This window comes from Bidens hawaiensis, unplaced genomic scaffold, assembly GCF_021521415.1.
Source record: "Bidens hawaiensis isolate Kalapana, Puna unplaced genomic scaffold, B.hawaiensis_p1.1 tig00009196_1, whole genome shotgun sequence".
Classification (NCBI taxonomy): domain Eukaryota; kingdom Viridiplantae; phylum Streptophyta; class Magnoliopsida; order Asterales; family Asteraceae; genus Bidens; species Bidens hawaiensis.
This window is the reverse complement of record NW_027491680.1, coordinates 547,379-564,873: the sequence shown is the minus strand read 5'-3', so window position 1 is coordinate 564,873 and position 17,495 is coordinate 547,379. Positions and strand designations below refer to the sequence as shown.

The 17,495-nt window shown below is 35.7% G+C and overlaps 2 protein-coding genes across 2 annotated transcripts; one reads left to right on the top strand and one right to left on the bottom strand.

Moving 5' to 3' along the window:
• Window positions 1–8,042: 8,042 nt before the first annotated feature.
• LOC143531640 (uncharacterized) lies at window positions 8,043–10,986 on the top strand. The gene is made up of 5 exons (XM_077026894.1): window positions 8,043–8,140; window positions 8,244–8,388; window positions 9,341–9,498; window positions 9,698–9,782; window positions 9,877–10,986. Exons 1-5 carry the CDS (start codon window positions 8,043–8,045, stop codon window positions 10,984–10,986), a joined length of 1,596 nt encoding a protein of 531 aa, XP_076883009.1.
• A 275-nt stretch (window positions 10,987–11,261) lies between these two features.
• Window positions 11,262–11,891, bottom strand: LOC143531639 (non-classical arabinogalactan protein 30-like). The gene has a single exon (XM_077026893.1). It carries the CDS (start codon window positions 11,889–11,891, stop codon window positions 11,262–11,264), a length of 630 nt encoding a protein of 209 aa, XP_076883008.1.
• Between the last annotated feature and the right edge of the window lie 5,604 nt (window positions 11,892–17,495).

Genomic DNA, 17,495 nt, shown 5'->3' with positions numbered 1-17,495 from the left:
CGTTAATATTTTTCCAAAAAACAATGCTCCATAAAAACGAGCATCCTATGCTCTTTAATTTGAGTATGATATTGCTATATTTTTTTTTATTTTAAAAACTGAACGTGTTATGTGATTACCAGTAAGGAACAGGAAACGGGCCCCATCGAGTGGGTCCGGGTCGTAGGTCAGAAATGGTTATGTACAAAACACATGACACATAAAACTTAAATTTGGTTCAGGTCTGGTTGAGACCAGTTACGCGTGTACCGACACCGGATTGCGCATGTACAACTGTTGCGTGAAGCGTGTACCGACACTGGATACACGCTCAATGTAGCGTTACACACACACTATTGTTGGGTTACACGCATGTCGATGCGAGGTTAGGTGCGTACTAATACCGGTTAAGCGTTTAATGTTGTGTTTACAGGCATACCCCGCGACATTGCAGGGGCACCTGGTATAAAATACAAGAGTGATAGGAAAAAGTAAGAGTGTTGCTTTTAATAGTTTTACTACTTATAAATCACATAGTAAAAGCTTAAAGATGGGTAAAAGGATCATCGTGACATTAAATATCACCTGTCTTTCCATTTTATTTAAATTAGTTACAAAATTAACATTTAACTTTTATTACCTTTTGTAAATATAAAAAATTATTATGCGATTGCTCTCTTTATCTTTAACCCGTAATTTGACAACTTTATTTAAATGTCTTGTTATATCCATATTTTCTAATTTATTATGATATATATAAAAAAAACGACTTACCGTTGCGACGCACATATTTTTGTCGACGTTTTGATAATTTTGCTCAATATCGACTTATCAATTATAATATATAAGTTTACTATGCATCAATGTACATGTTGTGATGATTATGTAAAACACTTAATGCATACGCTATAAATAAACATGTTTCCTTCAATCTAGCGGTTAGGCTTCATCAATTTTTTTCCTTAAACCACCCTTCTTTGACCATATGATCATAATTTTCGTTTTTTAAGTTGATCTTAAATGATCATTCTAAGGATTGTTACTAGATTTAATTATGTATTTATATGATAAGATTAAAACTTTGTCGTCGCCGTAACATCGTGCGGGCTTAGTGCTAGTATCGCAAGATGTCTAAGATCTTTAATTATGCATTTGTTTATAAAACGTTTTAAATGCGTAAATAAAATAAAATAATTATATGAATTGTTATCAACAAAATCTTTAGGATGCAAAATGTAATTCTTGACTTATAATATAATTTTTTTCTTTTAAATATTCAAATGAGCCTCTTTGTGACGGAATATTTAAAAAATGTGTTAAAATGTGTAAACCGAAAAATAAAATGTGTTTTTCTTGGAGAATTGTAAGCCGAGTAACAAACAATATATAATTTCGGATATACATCATCAAAGGATGTCTGTCAATTGTTTGTTTTATTCACCAAATATCAATATACAGTATAATCCATGTCATGCATGTGCATCATGCATGGCTTGGCATCAACTATCAATTATGAAATTATTATTAATATAATTAAAAATCGAATTTCTACGAATATTCTAAGGTATTATAGTATTAATATAATGACAACTGCCCCTTTAAAAAAATTAAAACACGTCTCACTAGTTTTTAAACTGATTTTTAAAATATAATTTAAGTGTGTTGCTGTTTGGTCACTGTCTTAAAGGTAACCCCTGTAACCCACATTTTTATTACAAGAGTAAAGTGTCATTTTCGTTCTTATGTTTTGACAAATAATGCGAATTTAGTCTAAAAAAGTTTATTTTTTGCATATGGACCCTCCACGTCTAGTTCTTGGCAATTACATCCAAATCACCAACTCCATTAAATTTAATCGTTAAGTCAGGGGTAGTTATCACCACCCAACATCATTGTAGTTGCCATCATTCCCATTCCCTCCACAATCACATTTCAACTTTTTTTTAACTAATTTACAAACTAAAAATAATTGCTTGTTATTTGGTAACCAAGTGTGTCATAAAATCCAATTTTTGTCATAGATTCTAATTCATTCAAACTTCAATTCTAATTGTTTTACGTATTTATTGTTTTTAAATCTGATTACTTCATATTCAAACCCCTTGAATACATGCCTATTGTTGATTTGGTGATATTAGTATCAAATCGTTTTTTGTTAGTCGAGATTTGCTTACGATATAAAAGAGTAATATGAACACATACTGATATAAATTAGAAAGCGTGGAGTATAGTACTTCCTAGTTTGGGTCCAAGTTGTTAAGCCTCCGACAGGGGTCTTGTTGTCTGGTCAACAATTTTACGACCATTGTGGGGAATTTCTTGAATGCCATAGTGAAATGCTAGTAGAACTGTAGAAGTTGCTCTGGATTTAAATGGTTGATTGCTAGTTGCATAAAAAAATGATCATTTGTGGAAAAATGGTTGTCGATATTGAATGATCGCCTATAGTTACAGATTGTTGGTAAAAACTTATCATAAGCAAGAATTGTGAACTACAACAACTACGAGCAACAATAACTAGTGGTGTCAGCAGTAAATCGAGACTAACGTTAACTAGTCATAACTAGTAACTACAATCAACAACTTTGGCTATGGGCAACAACTTGGGCGATTGAGTTACCGCCGAAAGACCAATCATAATTGGTAACTAAGATACTGTTGAAGTAGTTCCTGCTAGTTTTTTTTTTTGAACGATTAAACTTATATTAAGAAACCCGTATAGTAAGAAACTAGACGGAAAGAGCAACGTACAGTTACAAACTGATCCAGAATGTTACTAAATACGAAGTAGGTTTACTGCTTGAAGATCAATTTTGTGTAAAAGCTACTTTATCACTTTAAAAATGAGTTAGGATGAAAGTCATACCTCAGGAGGTCAACATCCAGAGATCTAATCCGATTTGAACAATGCATAAATTTATTAAGGGGATACTGACCTTTAAAAAGTCAACATGTAGTCCAACCAAATACGCTAATTTATTTATAAGTTTGATTAATCTTTTAATTTTAGGACTTATGTAGGATATAATATTATAATATATTACGATATGTAACAATGCTCTCATATTATACTACCTCTAAAAGCTATAGTGTATCTCATTCTTATGGTTCACATGTCTCTCACACTCTACATCTCACTAGCCCATTATTAAGGATTAGGAACCGATATAACATATATTTGTAAATGCTTGATGCATAAGCTTGGTATCCATGAAAAATACATGAACATTTTTAACTCGATCAACTATAAACTTTTTAATTTAATAATATCGTTCACAAGCCCAAATATCAGTACTTTGTTATATTTCAATTCGAAGAAGATTGTGGATCACATATATGGAGACGTAGGATTGTGACTAGAGTATGGAAGGAACAACATTATTAAATGGCTCCATTTGGCTCATATCCTTGATTTTTCGATGGGTTGAGATGTTACCTGTAAGAAGAGGAAATTGATTCGGGGTATTATTCTCTTTGCATGATGGGTCATTTGGAGATCTCGAAACAAAGTGGTCTTCTCTCGCGAAGATAGAAGAAAAGATCTTATTTTCAACTCTCTTCTTAATTTATCGTTTTCGTGGATTAACATATAGATAGCAAAAGTATTGTTAGTTGAGCCGAGTAGTTAAAAATCCTCTTCTTATTTTGTAGATGTACTCGTTTTGTTTTCTAGCTTTTGCTAGATTCGTTATAATATAAACCGTTCTAAAAAAATCAGAAAAAATGGACACTGAATTCTCATTTCACATTATACCTTCAAAAAAGTTTAGCCAACCTCGACAACATCTAATTATTGTAAACAACAACCTGCGAAGTATGGGTGAGCAAATTAACCGTCATAACCGCAAACCGAACCATAACCGATATAACCAAACCGATTTTAACCGATAACCGATATATCCACTGGGTCGGTTTAATGAATTTTTGAAAATTGCCAAATATGGGCTGGTTTTGGTTAATGTTAATTCCAAACCCGCCATAACCGAACCGCCCCATTTATGTAACTAGTAATCGAGAAATAAGAATTTGGAAATTAGAATTAGTGCATGAGTATGATATTTTTACACTTATTGCCATTACATATTAAAAATTCTCCACACCAACTAAGATTTAGGCCAATAATTTTAGTGATATTGGTTACCATATTCATTCCAATGTTTCATAATTGTCATTCTGAATTTTCATCCAAATTGTCATTTCATATATTTAATATGTCAATTAGATATGTATATTCCATAAATGGTAGTAAAAATAAGAACATATATTTGAATTCCACAATATAGTTGGCGACTATTCAGTGTTCGCAATCATATTAAAGGATTGTTTAATTTGGTCACGATTAATCAACCTATAACCGACTCGCTATAACCGTTAAAATCGATTAGCCGCAACCGCCATGACGGATCGGTTATGGTTATGGTTATCTATTAACCGTTATATCGGTTACGGTTATGGGTTTAGCAAACACCCGTACCAAACCGATCCATGCACACCCCTACTGCCAAGTAGAGAAAAGTGTGATATAGACAAACTGTACAAGTTGCTTTCAGGGTGATCCTCAGCTCCAAACTAAATCGGAAATCCGTCTTGCTTACAATAAAATCATCTATATAGAATTTCTTCTTTTATTGTTTAGTTTTTTATTTCACAATCAATAAAATAGTTGGTAAGCGATTAGGGTCCCAAGTCGTCACAATGGAATAAATATTTGATATTGAAACTAATGTAGAAAGGACAATAATTTAGGAAAACATTACCAAATTTACAATTCATTAAGGTCCTACACCTTCCATGTTAGGTATGTCTTCTCATGGTTAGCAAGAAATTTTGATGCTCCAAATTAATAAAGATACTAGTTTGATTTTTGTCGTGGTACTATATTAAAATGTGGGTCCTGTCACTGATCCACGAATCAAGGGACAACAATTATTTTATCATCTTAGAAAATCCAGTCAGGCACTAGTTTAATAAAATGGGAAGCGTGACAATATAAGAATTTCAGTCAATTCATACATTCGTTTTTTTTTTCTCCTTTCCTTTTTTACCCCGGATATTTTAACGTGGTGTAAATTTCTTGAGCCAGCCAGATCTTGAGCTTGACTTGGTTTAACTTATGAGAACTAGAAATCGAGTAAGGCTTGTTCTAAGTTTTATTTCTTAAACTTAGGTAGACACATGACTAGTTTTTTTTTTCTCACTTACTACTCTATTATTTATTTATATTTCTTAATTAATTTATATACATGTATAGCTATTATTTTTATTATGACATGATATGTGTTGGTTAATTACTTTTATCATAATTTTATATATGATAATAGATATGATGTAAAATTATTAAATACAAAATTATATACATAATAGACTCATTTAGGCTAATGAACCCGAGTTCGAGCTCGATACGTTAAGCTTGAATTTGGACTTGTTTATTAAACGGGCTTATTTTTAGACTTAAGAGTGGGTCCTGACTTGTTTAAGCTCGGATCGATTCAAGCTTTTTAACGAGCCGATTAGTTTAAGTAACAAACAACTTGGCTCGCTTAAACCCCTTCATCCAACAACATGGTCATTCCGTCAAATAAAAAAAATAAGGTTATTAATAAAAACTGTTTTCTTCGTTTTTTTATCCTGTCAATATATTTTTGTATTTTAAAACCGTAATAAAGGATTTTTATTTTCTCAAAATCTTTTTCTTAATTAGCTTTTTTTTTCTTTTTATCGAATTTGATATATAAAGAAAAAGTATATACATACTTGAGTGATTTTAAAATAATTTTGATTAATATTATCCTTAAAACAAACAAAATTAAATCCTTTTTGTGTATTATTCACCTTCCTTAGTGAATAACTTGTACGTTACAACATAGCTTGCTATGCATTGTCAATGTGTACCATGAGGTCCCTCTAGAAACATCTAATTCTCACTCTTAGTACAAGTAATCATATATTTCTTGACCCAAATTCTTGTACATTGCCCACATTCCACAACGTTGGCAAACCACACTCTTTTTTAGTACCAATCAAAAGGTAGGTATTGAAGTTTCGGACAAAGTATTAAGATCTTGAAATTGGGATTGCTTTCCCAACATCAAACATCTGACTAACATAGAATTTATATTCAAGAAAATAAACTATCTACCAATACTAACTTACCCACTACATTACTCTTTAGCAATATGATCTAGATGTGAAGTCGTAACCAGCTAATCGAACGAAAACTGGTTAATAACTTGTATAGGAGAAACTGCTACTAACCGATGGTTAGGAACCAGTTAGGGATTTTCACATAGAGTCTAGTTAGGAACCGAAGATGGTTAATCGAACATAAACCAGTACAGTTAATGTTAACAATGTTAATCTAAATAGGTTAAGGTTAATTTCAATAGGTTATTATTGGTTAACAACTTTATAATCAAACCAAAGTGGTTACATGGGTTAATAATTTTTCATTTAAAAACCGGTTAAGAACCGTAACTAATTATTGGCAATAACCAATTTTAATCTCCTGGCTAATAACCGCTTAGGGTTAGTGTCTGGTATTTCAAAAAGGGGGTAATTGCCTAATTGGTATTTGCATCTTAGTAGGATCAGATTACAGTATTAAAATATTGTACCGTGATTTATGCATTTGTTACATGAGTAAAGGTGACGATTGTAAAACAGGAAAACAAAAGGAATTAGTACAAAATGAACGTATTACGTATTACGTATTACATGAGTTGAATTGATTGCTCGTTTCAAAAGTTATCCAAATTGTATTAGTAAACAAATTGTATTGGAAATACATAAAACAAAACTTCCTAATAAATTAATTTCAAAACTTGAATTTTAGCGGGCCCGGTTCTCTTTTGTTAAAGCCCAACAGTGACGTTGGGCCTCCTAATTTGCAAATGCCCAATGAAAAAGCACCAAGACTCTAGAGATCCAAATCCAACTCCTGTCGAGAATTATAGAAATTCATGTTTTATTAGAACTTGATTCATTGATTTGTGTTCGTCAAGAAAACAGTAAACAAAAGGTCAGGTTAGAATTGGTCGAGCTAGTTGAATGACAGGGTAACACTTTTTTGTCTAAAACTTATTTCGTAAAGATAAAGTCGGATACAATTATAAAAGTTATATTACATCCATAACGGTCGAAGATACGAGTAAAACGACACATTCTCTTTTAGTAAATTGTAGGAAAAACCTGCCACATATTAGTAAAAGTACTTGGGTGAAATATCAAACACGTAAGTTTGGTTTTTTTAGGGGTGTCGATTCCTGACAAGAAAAAATATAGGTTTTGGGTCGGCTGGCACGACCCGTTGTCTTAAACAGGTCAACCAGAACCGACACGTTTAAAAAACAGGTCAACTTGAACCCGACCCGTTAAAAAGTGTGTTGACTCTGGTTATTTCATTCGCTTGTTCTTATTTTGCGTTAAAAAAATAAAAATGTAAACCTAAGTTTGTTAATTAAGAATGAGAGATAAATACACAAAAACAATTAGATTTATAAAAAATTATTAACAAGTTTTATATGAATAAGAGTAATTAATTGTTTAGTTTATTACTAAGTCAATATATATTACTAATATTCGTATATGAACGTAAAATGGGTTGACCCGAAATACAACCCGAACACGACACGAATTTAAATGAGTCGACACGACCCGACACAAATAAAAATATGGGTTGGGTTAGGGTTGAAGAACTTCAACACGCTAACCCGCCAACCTAAAACCCATCAACCCGTCAACACGCCAACCCGACACGATTGACACCCCTAGTTTAGGACAAACAAACTGTACCAGACGAGACCTTGTCCATGTTCGCATGTCAAGCTTTTTTTGAACAAACGAACGATTCACAAACACTCTACCGAACAAAAATTCGTGTATAAAATTGAGTTTATCCATGTTCGTTAGTATTAAAAATGGACGCCAATGGAAACTAATAACAAACAAACGTAAACGAACAAATAACATAAACGATTACATCCTAATAATAATAATAATAATCCCCTGTATCAAACTCAAATTCAAATTCAAATTCAAATTCAAATTCAAATTCAAATCCTGCAATGGCAAACACCACCACCAGCACTGACAACTTCTTCTCGACACTAATTTCCGACGTTAAAACTTACAACGGCTCAGATCCTCTTCTGCCTTGGCTCAGGTGATTAATCTATTTATTATTCTATACTTTTAATTCTAAACCTAATTAATATTAACTTTGATTCATTGGTTTAATAACAACTTTATTATTATTATTATTACAGAGGAATTAGGAAGATGACCGATTCATTACCCCCTCAGCTACTCAACCAGAAGCTTCCACGGTTTCTTCAGAAATGTGTTCAGTCTTTCGAAACCGATACTCGTTACCGCAACGATATACGCTACCTTCGGGTTTGGATGAAACTGGTAATGGTAGTTAGTTGATTGGTTACTTTTGTTTACTTTGATTTTGGAGTGTTTATTAATATGTATAGCTAGGGTTCGTGTTTGTTCGTTAAGCTTTTATAGGAACATGTGAATGGTTTACCAACACCTAACGAAATGGAATTTGGTGTTCGGGTTTGTTTAATAAGAAATGTTTTATTTGATTTGGCTAACTAGAGAATGGTCGGTGTTAACGGTTTCGGTCTGACTAGCAAGTTTGTGTTGGTGTTTTTTTAACTTTTAATATTCTTATGTTAATTTACATGTAAGTTAATCACATATGATAAATTTAGGGATGCATATGAATTGAACCGAGCAAGGTCTTGTTCGTGTTTGTTTGTTAAGCTTTTGTCGTGAAAGTGAATGGATCATGAACACCTAAATGGGCGGAATTTATTGTTCTTGTTAGTGTTTGTTTATTAAGGAAATGAGCTTGTTTGTGAACGATTCATGAACACAAACGAACGAGAATGGTTCAGTGTTAGTGTCAATGGTTCGATCTGGCTACCAAGTTTGTGTTGGTGTTTTTTTTAACATTTATATTTATGTGTTAATTTGCATATAAATTAATCACATGATACTCGTATTGGTTTTTGTTTTATAGTTAATAATTATGTATAAATCTATATGATAAGATTAGAAAAGTCATAAGAAATGCTATTCACCTTTAATGAACAAACATTTAAGGACATAAACAAACACATTATTGAACGTTCATGAACACAACTGAACGAAGATGGCCTCTGTTCGTGTTTGTTCATTTAGGTAATTGAACGAAATTCTCTGTTCACGTTCGTTCATTTATTAAACGGACGGACACAAACAAACTTCCCGTCAAACGGTTTGTCGAATGTTTGGTTCGGTTACAGCCCTATGTATAGCCAAATGATTAGGGTTTTAAAAGTTTGTTAAATATGTTTTTGTTTGTGTGAAGTTGGATTATGTTGATGATCCTGGTGCTGTTTTGGAGCATATGAAGGCTAATCATATCGGGAACAAAAGGTCACTGTTTTACCAGGCTTATGCTCTTTATTATGAGAAGATGAAGAAGTTTAATGAAGCTGAGAAGATGTATCATTTAGGGGTGCAAAAGTAAGTTTCTGCTTTTGATTATATGATAATTTAGTTGTCAAATACTTACTTTTGAATAATCAGTTTGTTTTATTAAGGGTAGATCTAATATGTTGTTACAGTTGATTATCTAATTCTGATTATTCGATAATCGTTACTAAAACACGCATACAAACAATCCTAAATGTTAAGGCTATTCTAACTAGTGCTGATGTGGCAGTCTTGCAGAGCCTGCGGATGAGCTTCAAAAATCATTTGATCAGTTTCTTCTAAGATGGGAAAAACACAAAAACAAAAGAATTCAGGTTGGTTTTTATAAACTTTACAGTTTTAAGTTTCTGTTTCTACTTGATGTCCAAAATGCCCTTCATTATATAATCTCCCGCTGATGTCATGCAGCGTCGCGAAGGGCGAAGTACTGGAAACCCTTCAGCAAGAAGCTTACAGAAGGATAGTTTACCTCCAACACAAGTTGAACCGAGAAAACCGGAGGACAAAAGATTAATCTCACAAAGTAGTGGAGGTGAACTTGAAGAACCAGCTGGTGAAAACACGGTGGTCGTTCGATTTGCAAAAACCGCCATTGTTGGAAAATCAACAGCTGAAGATGCATGCCATCACGGGCTCGTGGAGCCCACTATCAACACTAAAGAAGCCATGGAAGCAATAAACAGCATGTTTTGGGCTCCATTAGGCCCAGAACCATTGCAGAAGCACTCAAATAAAAGCAAAGCAAATGACTTCAAGGTGTTCAATGATGACGACTCAGATGACATGGTTGACCAGTCAAACGCAAACCGACTCGTGCAGGAACCGTTTCAAAAATTCAATTCAAATAAAAGCAAAGCAAATGACTTCAAGGTGTTTAATGATAATGACTCAGATGACATGGTTGACCAGACAAATAAAAACCGACCCATAGAGGAACCATTTCAAATATATTGTGATGATGAAGATGATGATAAAAATGAAGATATCAACAATAGTAAGAAAGACAAATTTGACCACAAAAAGGATTCGAACATTGCAAAAGGTGCATTTGTTTTTCCAAATCCTAAGGATGTTTCTCTAGAATGTTCTAAGAGGGCTCCGCCACCGAAGTTTAGAGAAGATACAGTTGTGTATCGGTTCGTGGGGTCCACGATATCAGACGAGCCAAAGGTGGAAAATGTGTGTCATCATGGGCTAGTGGAGCCCACAGTGAACTTAAAGGAAGCCATGGATGACATTAATAGTATGTTTGGAAAACCGATAGAGTTTGTGAGGCAAAGAAGACCAAGAAAGCAGGAGAAACCATTTGAGGCCAAACAAAGTTCCAGCTCGTTTTTGATACTTCCGGATGATGAAAACGATCAAGTTCAAGAAAAGATTTGCAAGCCGAGTAGTTCATCTTCAAGAAAAGATGAGGATTTGTTTGAGCAAACCGTTTGCACAAAGCAGGCAATGGATATATTTTGTAAGTGCCATTGGACTAAAGATATATTTTGTAAGTGCTTTAATATGTTCTAAAGATATATTTTGTAAAGATATATTTTGTAAGTGCTTTAATGCCATTGGACTTCTAAAGATATATTTTGTAAGTGCTTTAATATGTTCTGTTATTTCTCAATTTTTTATCATATTGTCAAAACACTCAACACTATCTGAGTCTAATCATTAAACACCACTTGATAACCTATAGTTTCATATTTGATAACTGTTTAGTACAAACAATGTTAGGTAAATAACTGCTAATTCACCGAGTATAGCATAATAGAATAAACTCGAATACGACATTATGAAGTTTAGCGAATAGTTTCTGGATCACAATTAGGAGGGCGGAAAGCCAACGGTCCAGATGCGTACACAACTGCTTCATAATTCTTTCCAAACAACACCTTGTTCTCGAACCTTAAAGGAGAGCCATTGATACCATTGTTGACATTTGACAAAAGATTGCATGATTGTAAAGGAGATGACACCAGTTTCACATGGCAAGCATGAAGAGGATGGTCCAATAAATAATGGGTCATCTTGAAATCTTTGAGTTCTGCATAAAAGTACCCATTTTTATCGGTCTCAAACGCGTTATAGTAGCTCACTCGTTTCTTGTGGTTTTTGCAGATAACACTAACTTTTGCAGATGGGATTGGCTCAGCGTCGGTGAGAGACCATGATCCAAAGTATTTACAACTCTGGCAATACACTTTTCCTTCCACCACAACGGTGGCGGTTTTGTCTTGTTTAGCTGGTATCTCATGGGCAGTGGCAGCTGCCGCTAGGAGGGCTAGTGGGAGGAGGATGGAGATGATGGTGATGAATTGATTGTTTGTGCCATTTTTCTTATTTTTGTTGTTTGATACTTTTAAGGCAATGAGACTATGAGAGTTGTTTGTGAGATGAATAATGTTGGTGCTTATATAGTTTGTTGACATGATTAAAAGAATTTTATTTTATTTTTTTAAGTGGATTTTGGATTTAGAGACGTGGTGACTACTATGCAAGTTTTGGAATTGAATTTTAAATCATATTTAATTATCATGTAATAAGATACCGGTAAGGTTTTTTTAGTAACAATAATAACATGATTAAGAGACAAGATCACAAGACTAAACACTCAATCATTTAGAAGGTTCAACATACTCAGATTAAACAAAACTATAAAGACACATTTATCGCCTTTTATTATTATTGAAGACGTGAATGGCACTTATTATATGTTTTATATATTGTATGGCTGAAACAAATAATGGAATCATATCTAACATAAACAATTAACTGTAGATGTTTATTAAATATAAAATCGCGTATTTCATTCATGAATACAATAACATTTATATAACTTGCTATTTTAGTGAAGCGTTAAGAGTTTTCAGTCTAACTAGACCAGGTTTGTTAGCCAAAGAGACTATCAATACTATCCAATAAACAATTAAATTTCAAGTTAATAGTATCTAGATACGTGAGATTAATTATATTTTCTTTCTCGGGTTTGGATAAGTTAATGGTATTTTGTGCTATTATCGCCTGTTTACCTTTTTTTTGAAAGGCCAATATAATAAAAAACGAAAAATGGCGACTTGTAAGTTACAAGAGCCAATACAAACAAAGAGACAACAAGGATAAGAAGAAACAAGCAAAACAACCAAACAATTACAAAGGAAAGTTAACAAAATTGAACATGCACCAATCTTCCCAATCGACACTTGATCTTCGACTCCGATTCACGATCCATAAGAAAGAGGTTGCTTTGATATCCATAGCCACCTTGTCCACTAATATTGGTATATTTTTGAATGTTTTGTCATTCCTCGTTCTCCAAATCAACCAACACGTCACCATATAGATAGCTTGTATTAACATGCATTCGTCCTTTTTCCTTTTGAGTTTCATCGGGTAATCCAGTAGCTCCTTTACCGAATCAAAGTCAGGCAGGCCTGGTACCTTAACCCAGCTATGGATAATTGACCATATCCGTTTGGACACACGACAATGTAACATTAAATGTTCCGATGATTCGGAGAATAACCCACAAAGAACACAAATGTCATCTCCCACGTTTATACCTCTAATTAATAATGCATTTTTTGTAGATATTCTATCAAGTAATAATCTCCATATGAAACAATTAACCTTGATTGGTACCAAGTTCAACCAGAAGTTTGTCTCGACTACCGGGTGCGTTACGTTATCGAGCTCCCATCTTAAGCTTTTAACTGTGAAGATATCTTCATTACCTATTAGTCAATACATTTATGGTCTTATGGGCCAGCCCTAGGCTTATGTCAGCCGGCCCTAGAAATCTATTGTAGATCTATAAATATAGAACCTATTGTATTATGTTAAATACAATCAATATACAATCTTTCACCAAGTTTATCTTGGTATCAGAGCTTAGGGTTCTGACCCTCCTCTTTCTGCCGCCACTCTCCACAATACACTCATATCATCTTTCTTCTTTCCAGATCCATTACATACCATGGCTGATCAACAACTTACAGCCTTCACCACCACAAAGAAAACTTCACACAACTCTCATAAGTTTGGTTTCACTCTATCCCCTACAAACTATGGTCACTGGAAACTTATGATTCAACCCTTTCTCACTACACATAGCCTATTCGGTTATGTTGATGGGAGTATTCCATGTCCTCCTCCCACCATCTCCGCTCCAAGAACCTCTGCAAAGGAGGATACAACACTTGTCACTCAATCAAACCCCAATTACACGATCTGGTTGTGCAATGATGCACATGTTAGGATGCTAATTATCTCAACCATCTCTGAAACATCCTTTCAACACGTGCAAGGTGTTACCTCACGTGACCTTTGGCTTGGTCTTGAACGAGCCTATGCCCCACACACTTCTTCTAGAGAATTTACATTGAAGGCACAATTGTTAAAAATACAAATGGAGAAAGACGAGACATCTGCTGCATATCTTGCAAGGGCACAAGAGTATGCAAATGCCCTTGCAAATATTGGCTAACCCATGCCCGACAAAGATACTGTCAAGCTTATTGTTGCAGGTCTTCGTGAGGAGTACAACGGAGTCAAACAAACCCTCTTTGCTAGACAATATACAGCTGTCTTCAACGAACTCCCTGGTCTTCTTGAAGATCATGAGTTTATGATCCAAAAGTCAGCCCCTGCAATTCCAAATGCTCAAGCTTTTACAGCTGCCACAGCAGCTAGTACACCTTCGGTTCCAACTGATACAGTTCAGGCACTTCAACAACTTGTTAGCCGTCTTGGTTTTCAGTTACAACCATCTTCTGTTTCATCACCCGCCACCGCACCTCAAGCTTTTTACACAAACAGGCCCGGTCAGTCCAACTATAGTCGCGGCCGTGGTAATCGTGGCGGTCGTGGCAGCCGTGGGAACAACTTCTACAACCGCAGCCAGGGAAGCACCTCTCGTAATTCAGGTCAAGGTCAGTTTAGTTGGGCTTCAAATCAAAACATGGTATGGGGTTCTTGTAACAGGTGTGGAATTGGACATGTGCCATCTGAATGCCCAAAACGAGATCCCTCCACCTTCCGAACGAGACAACCGTCCGCCAATTATGTAGATTATCGCTCACAAGCGTCTACTTCGTGGCTTCCGGACACAGGTTTTAATCACCATGTAGCACCGGATTTGTCTGGTTTTGACTCTGCAGAATCTTACTACAGTGATGATCATCTCCGTGTTGGTAATGGTAACGCTCTTCCCATTTTACATATTGGTTCATCAAAACTTTTCTCACCTAACAAAACCTTTCACTTAAACAATGTCCTTCATGTACCTGAGATCAAACAACACCTTCTTTCTGTACAAAAATTTTGTGAGGATAATCATGTTTATTTTGAATTTCATGCTACATTTTTTGCTGTGAAGGACAATTCTACCCACACTACCCTCCTCACGGATCCAAGTGACGATGGACTCTACTCTATCAAACTACCACTCCATCAACATCCAAAAGTTGCTTTTTTGACATCTCGAGCTTCAACAACCACATGGCATCAACGTTTGGGACATCCACATTCCCAGTTATTTCAGACTATGCTTTCTAAATATTGTTTACCTATTTCTGCAAAGACTTTTGATTCTCATTGCATTGCTTGTTCTGTTGGAAAATCTTCCAAACTTAATTTATTGTCTATTGATTATAAAAGTACTCGTATTTTGGATTTAGTTTTCTGTGATGTTTGGGGACCAACCCATATGACTTCGTTTGATGGTTATAACTACTTTCTTTTGTGTGTTGACCATTTCTCTAAATTTATGTGGTTGTTTCCTTTAAAACGAAAATCAGATGTGTTTGCCACCTTTACACAATTTGTCACTATGGCTGAACGACAATTCTCCACTAAACTAAAAACTGTGCAGACCGATTAGGTTGGGGAATTCAGAAATCTTTCATCTTTTTTTGCCTCTATTGGTGTTACTCACCGTCTCTCTTGTCCTCACACCAGCGAACAAATTGGTGTTGTTGAAAGACGTCATCGTCATGTTGTTGAAACGGGCTTAACATTAATGGCACAATCCCATGTCCCTCAACGTTTCTGGCATTATGCTTTTGAAACTGCCGTCTACCTAATAAATAGAATGCCCTCTCGTACAAACTCCAACACCAGCCCCTTCGAACACTTATACCACCATAAACCTGATTTCTCCTTTCTTCGCATGTTCGGTTGCCAGTGCTTTCCTCACCTTCGTTCTTATAATCCCAACAAAATGGATTTTCGATCTACACCTTGTATTTTTCTTGGGTATTGCACCTCTCATCACGGGTATCGATGCTTAGACCCCGTCACAGAACGTATTTATATTGCCCGTCATGTTCGGTTCAACGAAAATTCTTTTCCTTTCCTTAGTAAACCTACCACCTCCTCCCCGAATTCATCTCCTGATCCATATGTTTCATCTTATCCCACAACTTCCATTCCCCTAAACATGGTGGATTCTTCAAACACCACCACAACCCCACCACCCGACCCTAGTCATACACACTCTACAGATCCACCAACTCGTACTTACACCCGCCGGTCCACAACAAACCTGGTTTACACCCGCCGGTCCACAACAAACCCGGTTCCCACTGCCCCAGCCTTTGACCGATACCATCAGTCAACCACTATTCACCCAACAAGAACCACTCAGCCATCTTCTACCACCCTACAATCTGACCAGCCGATTAACGACTTTAATCCACCTGATCCACAGCCTATTTCAGCCCCCCAATCAACTCACACACCTACTCCAAACCCAAACCCAAACCCACCTCCTCCACAACGCCAACGTCCAGCTAACCTACGCACACAGCCAAACAAACTAAACCATACAATCCCTCGTCATTTCAAACCTCCATTCCTACATCTCACACAGAACCCTCCAGCTTTACCGTTGCCAACAAAGATTCAAATTGGCGCCGGGCCATGGCGGACGAATACTCAGCTCTTATCCGTAATGGTACCTGGTCTTTGGTTCCTCGTGTTCCACATACTAATATGGTTGATTGCAAATGGGTATATAAAGTTAAAAGAGACCAAAATGGGGCAATTAAGCGCTACAAGGCGCGTCTAGTCGCTAAAGGTTTTAATCAACAACCTGGTATAGACTATAATGAAACATTTAGTCCAGTAGTGAAATCCACTACAATCAGGGTCGTTTTATCATTAGCTGTCATCAAACAATGGTCTCTACGACAGCTTGATGTTCAAAATGCTTTCTTACATGGTGATCTGAAGGAAACAGTATATTTGAAGCAACCACAAGGCTTTGTTGACCCTCGTAAGCCAAATCATGTGTGCCTTCTGCATAAGTCTTTGTATGGCCTCAAACAGGCACCACGGGCTTGGTTTGAACGACTCTCTTCTGCTTTACTTGCTCTCGGATTTAGGGGATCTAGAACAGATCCTTCCTTGTTTATTTATTCTGGTAAAGGGACACTTTTGTATATGCTAGCTAGTATATGTCGATGACATTATTTTAACAGGTAACAACAATCAGGCTATCAATCATGTGGTGCAATGTCTTAGTAAATCGTTTGCAATACAAGACATGGGGCCTTATCGTATTTTCTGGGTATTGAGGTGATTCGTAAAGGTTCCGATATCATTCTTTCACAACAGAAGTACATTAATGAATTATTGGACCGGGCGAAATTGTCCCAGTCCAAACCGGTTCCATCACCGTGCGCGACATGTAACCCTCTTTATCTTGGTGATAGCTCTCAGTTTGAGGATCCGGTAAAATATAGACAAATGGTTGGTGCATTACAATATGTTACTCTCTCCCGGCCTGATATCACATTTGCGGTTAATAAAGTTTGTCAGTTCATGCATTCTCCTACTGACAATCACTGGTCTGCTGTAAAACGCATCTTACGATATTTACATGGAACTGCTAGTCATGGTCTCTTGATTTCCAGCTCCTCATCTCCTGTTTTGCATGCCTATACGGATGTTTCCTTTCATCAGTTGACCGCCTTTTCTGATGCTGATTGGGCTGGATGCCTGGATGACCGTCGATCCATGGGAGGATATGCTAT

What these genes read in the sequence shown, in the direction of transcription:
- LOC143531640 (XM_077026894.1), top strand. Translation starts at nt 8,043, where the DNA reads ATGGCAAACACCACCACCAGCACTGACAACTTCTTCTCGACACTAATT. An exon ending in CCTCTTCTGCCTTGGCTCAG is followed by an intron (nt 8,141 to 8,243) that starts GTGATTAATCTA and finishes TTATTATTACAG; the next exon opens with AGGAATTAGGAAGATGACCG. An exon ending in TTCGGGTTTGGATGAAACTG is followed by an intron (nt 8,389 to 9,340) that starts GTAATGGTAGTT and finishes GTTTGTGTGAAG; the next exon opens with TTGGATTATGTTGATGATCC.
- LOC143531639 (XM_077026893.1), bottom strand. Translation starts at nt 11,891, where the DNA reads ATGTCAACAAACTATATAAGCACCAACATTATTCATCTCACAAACAAC.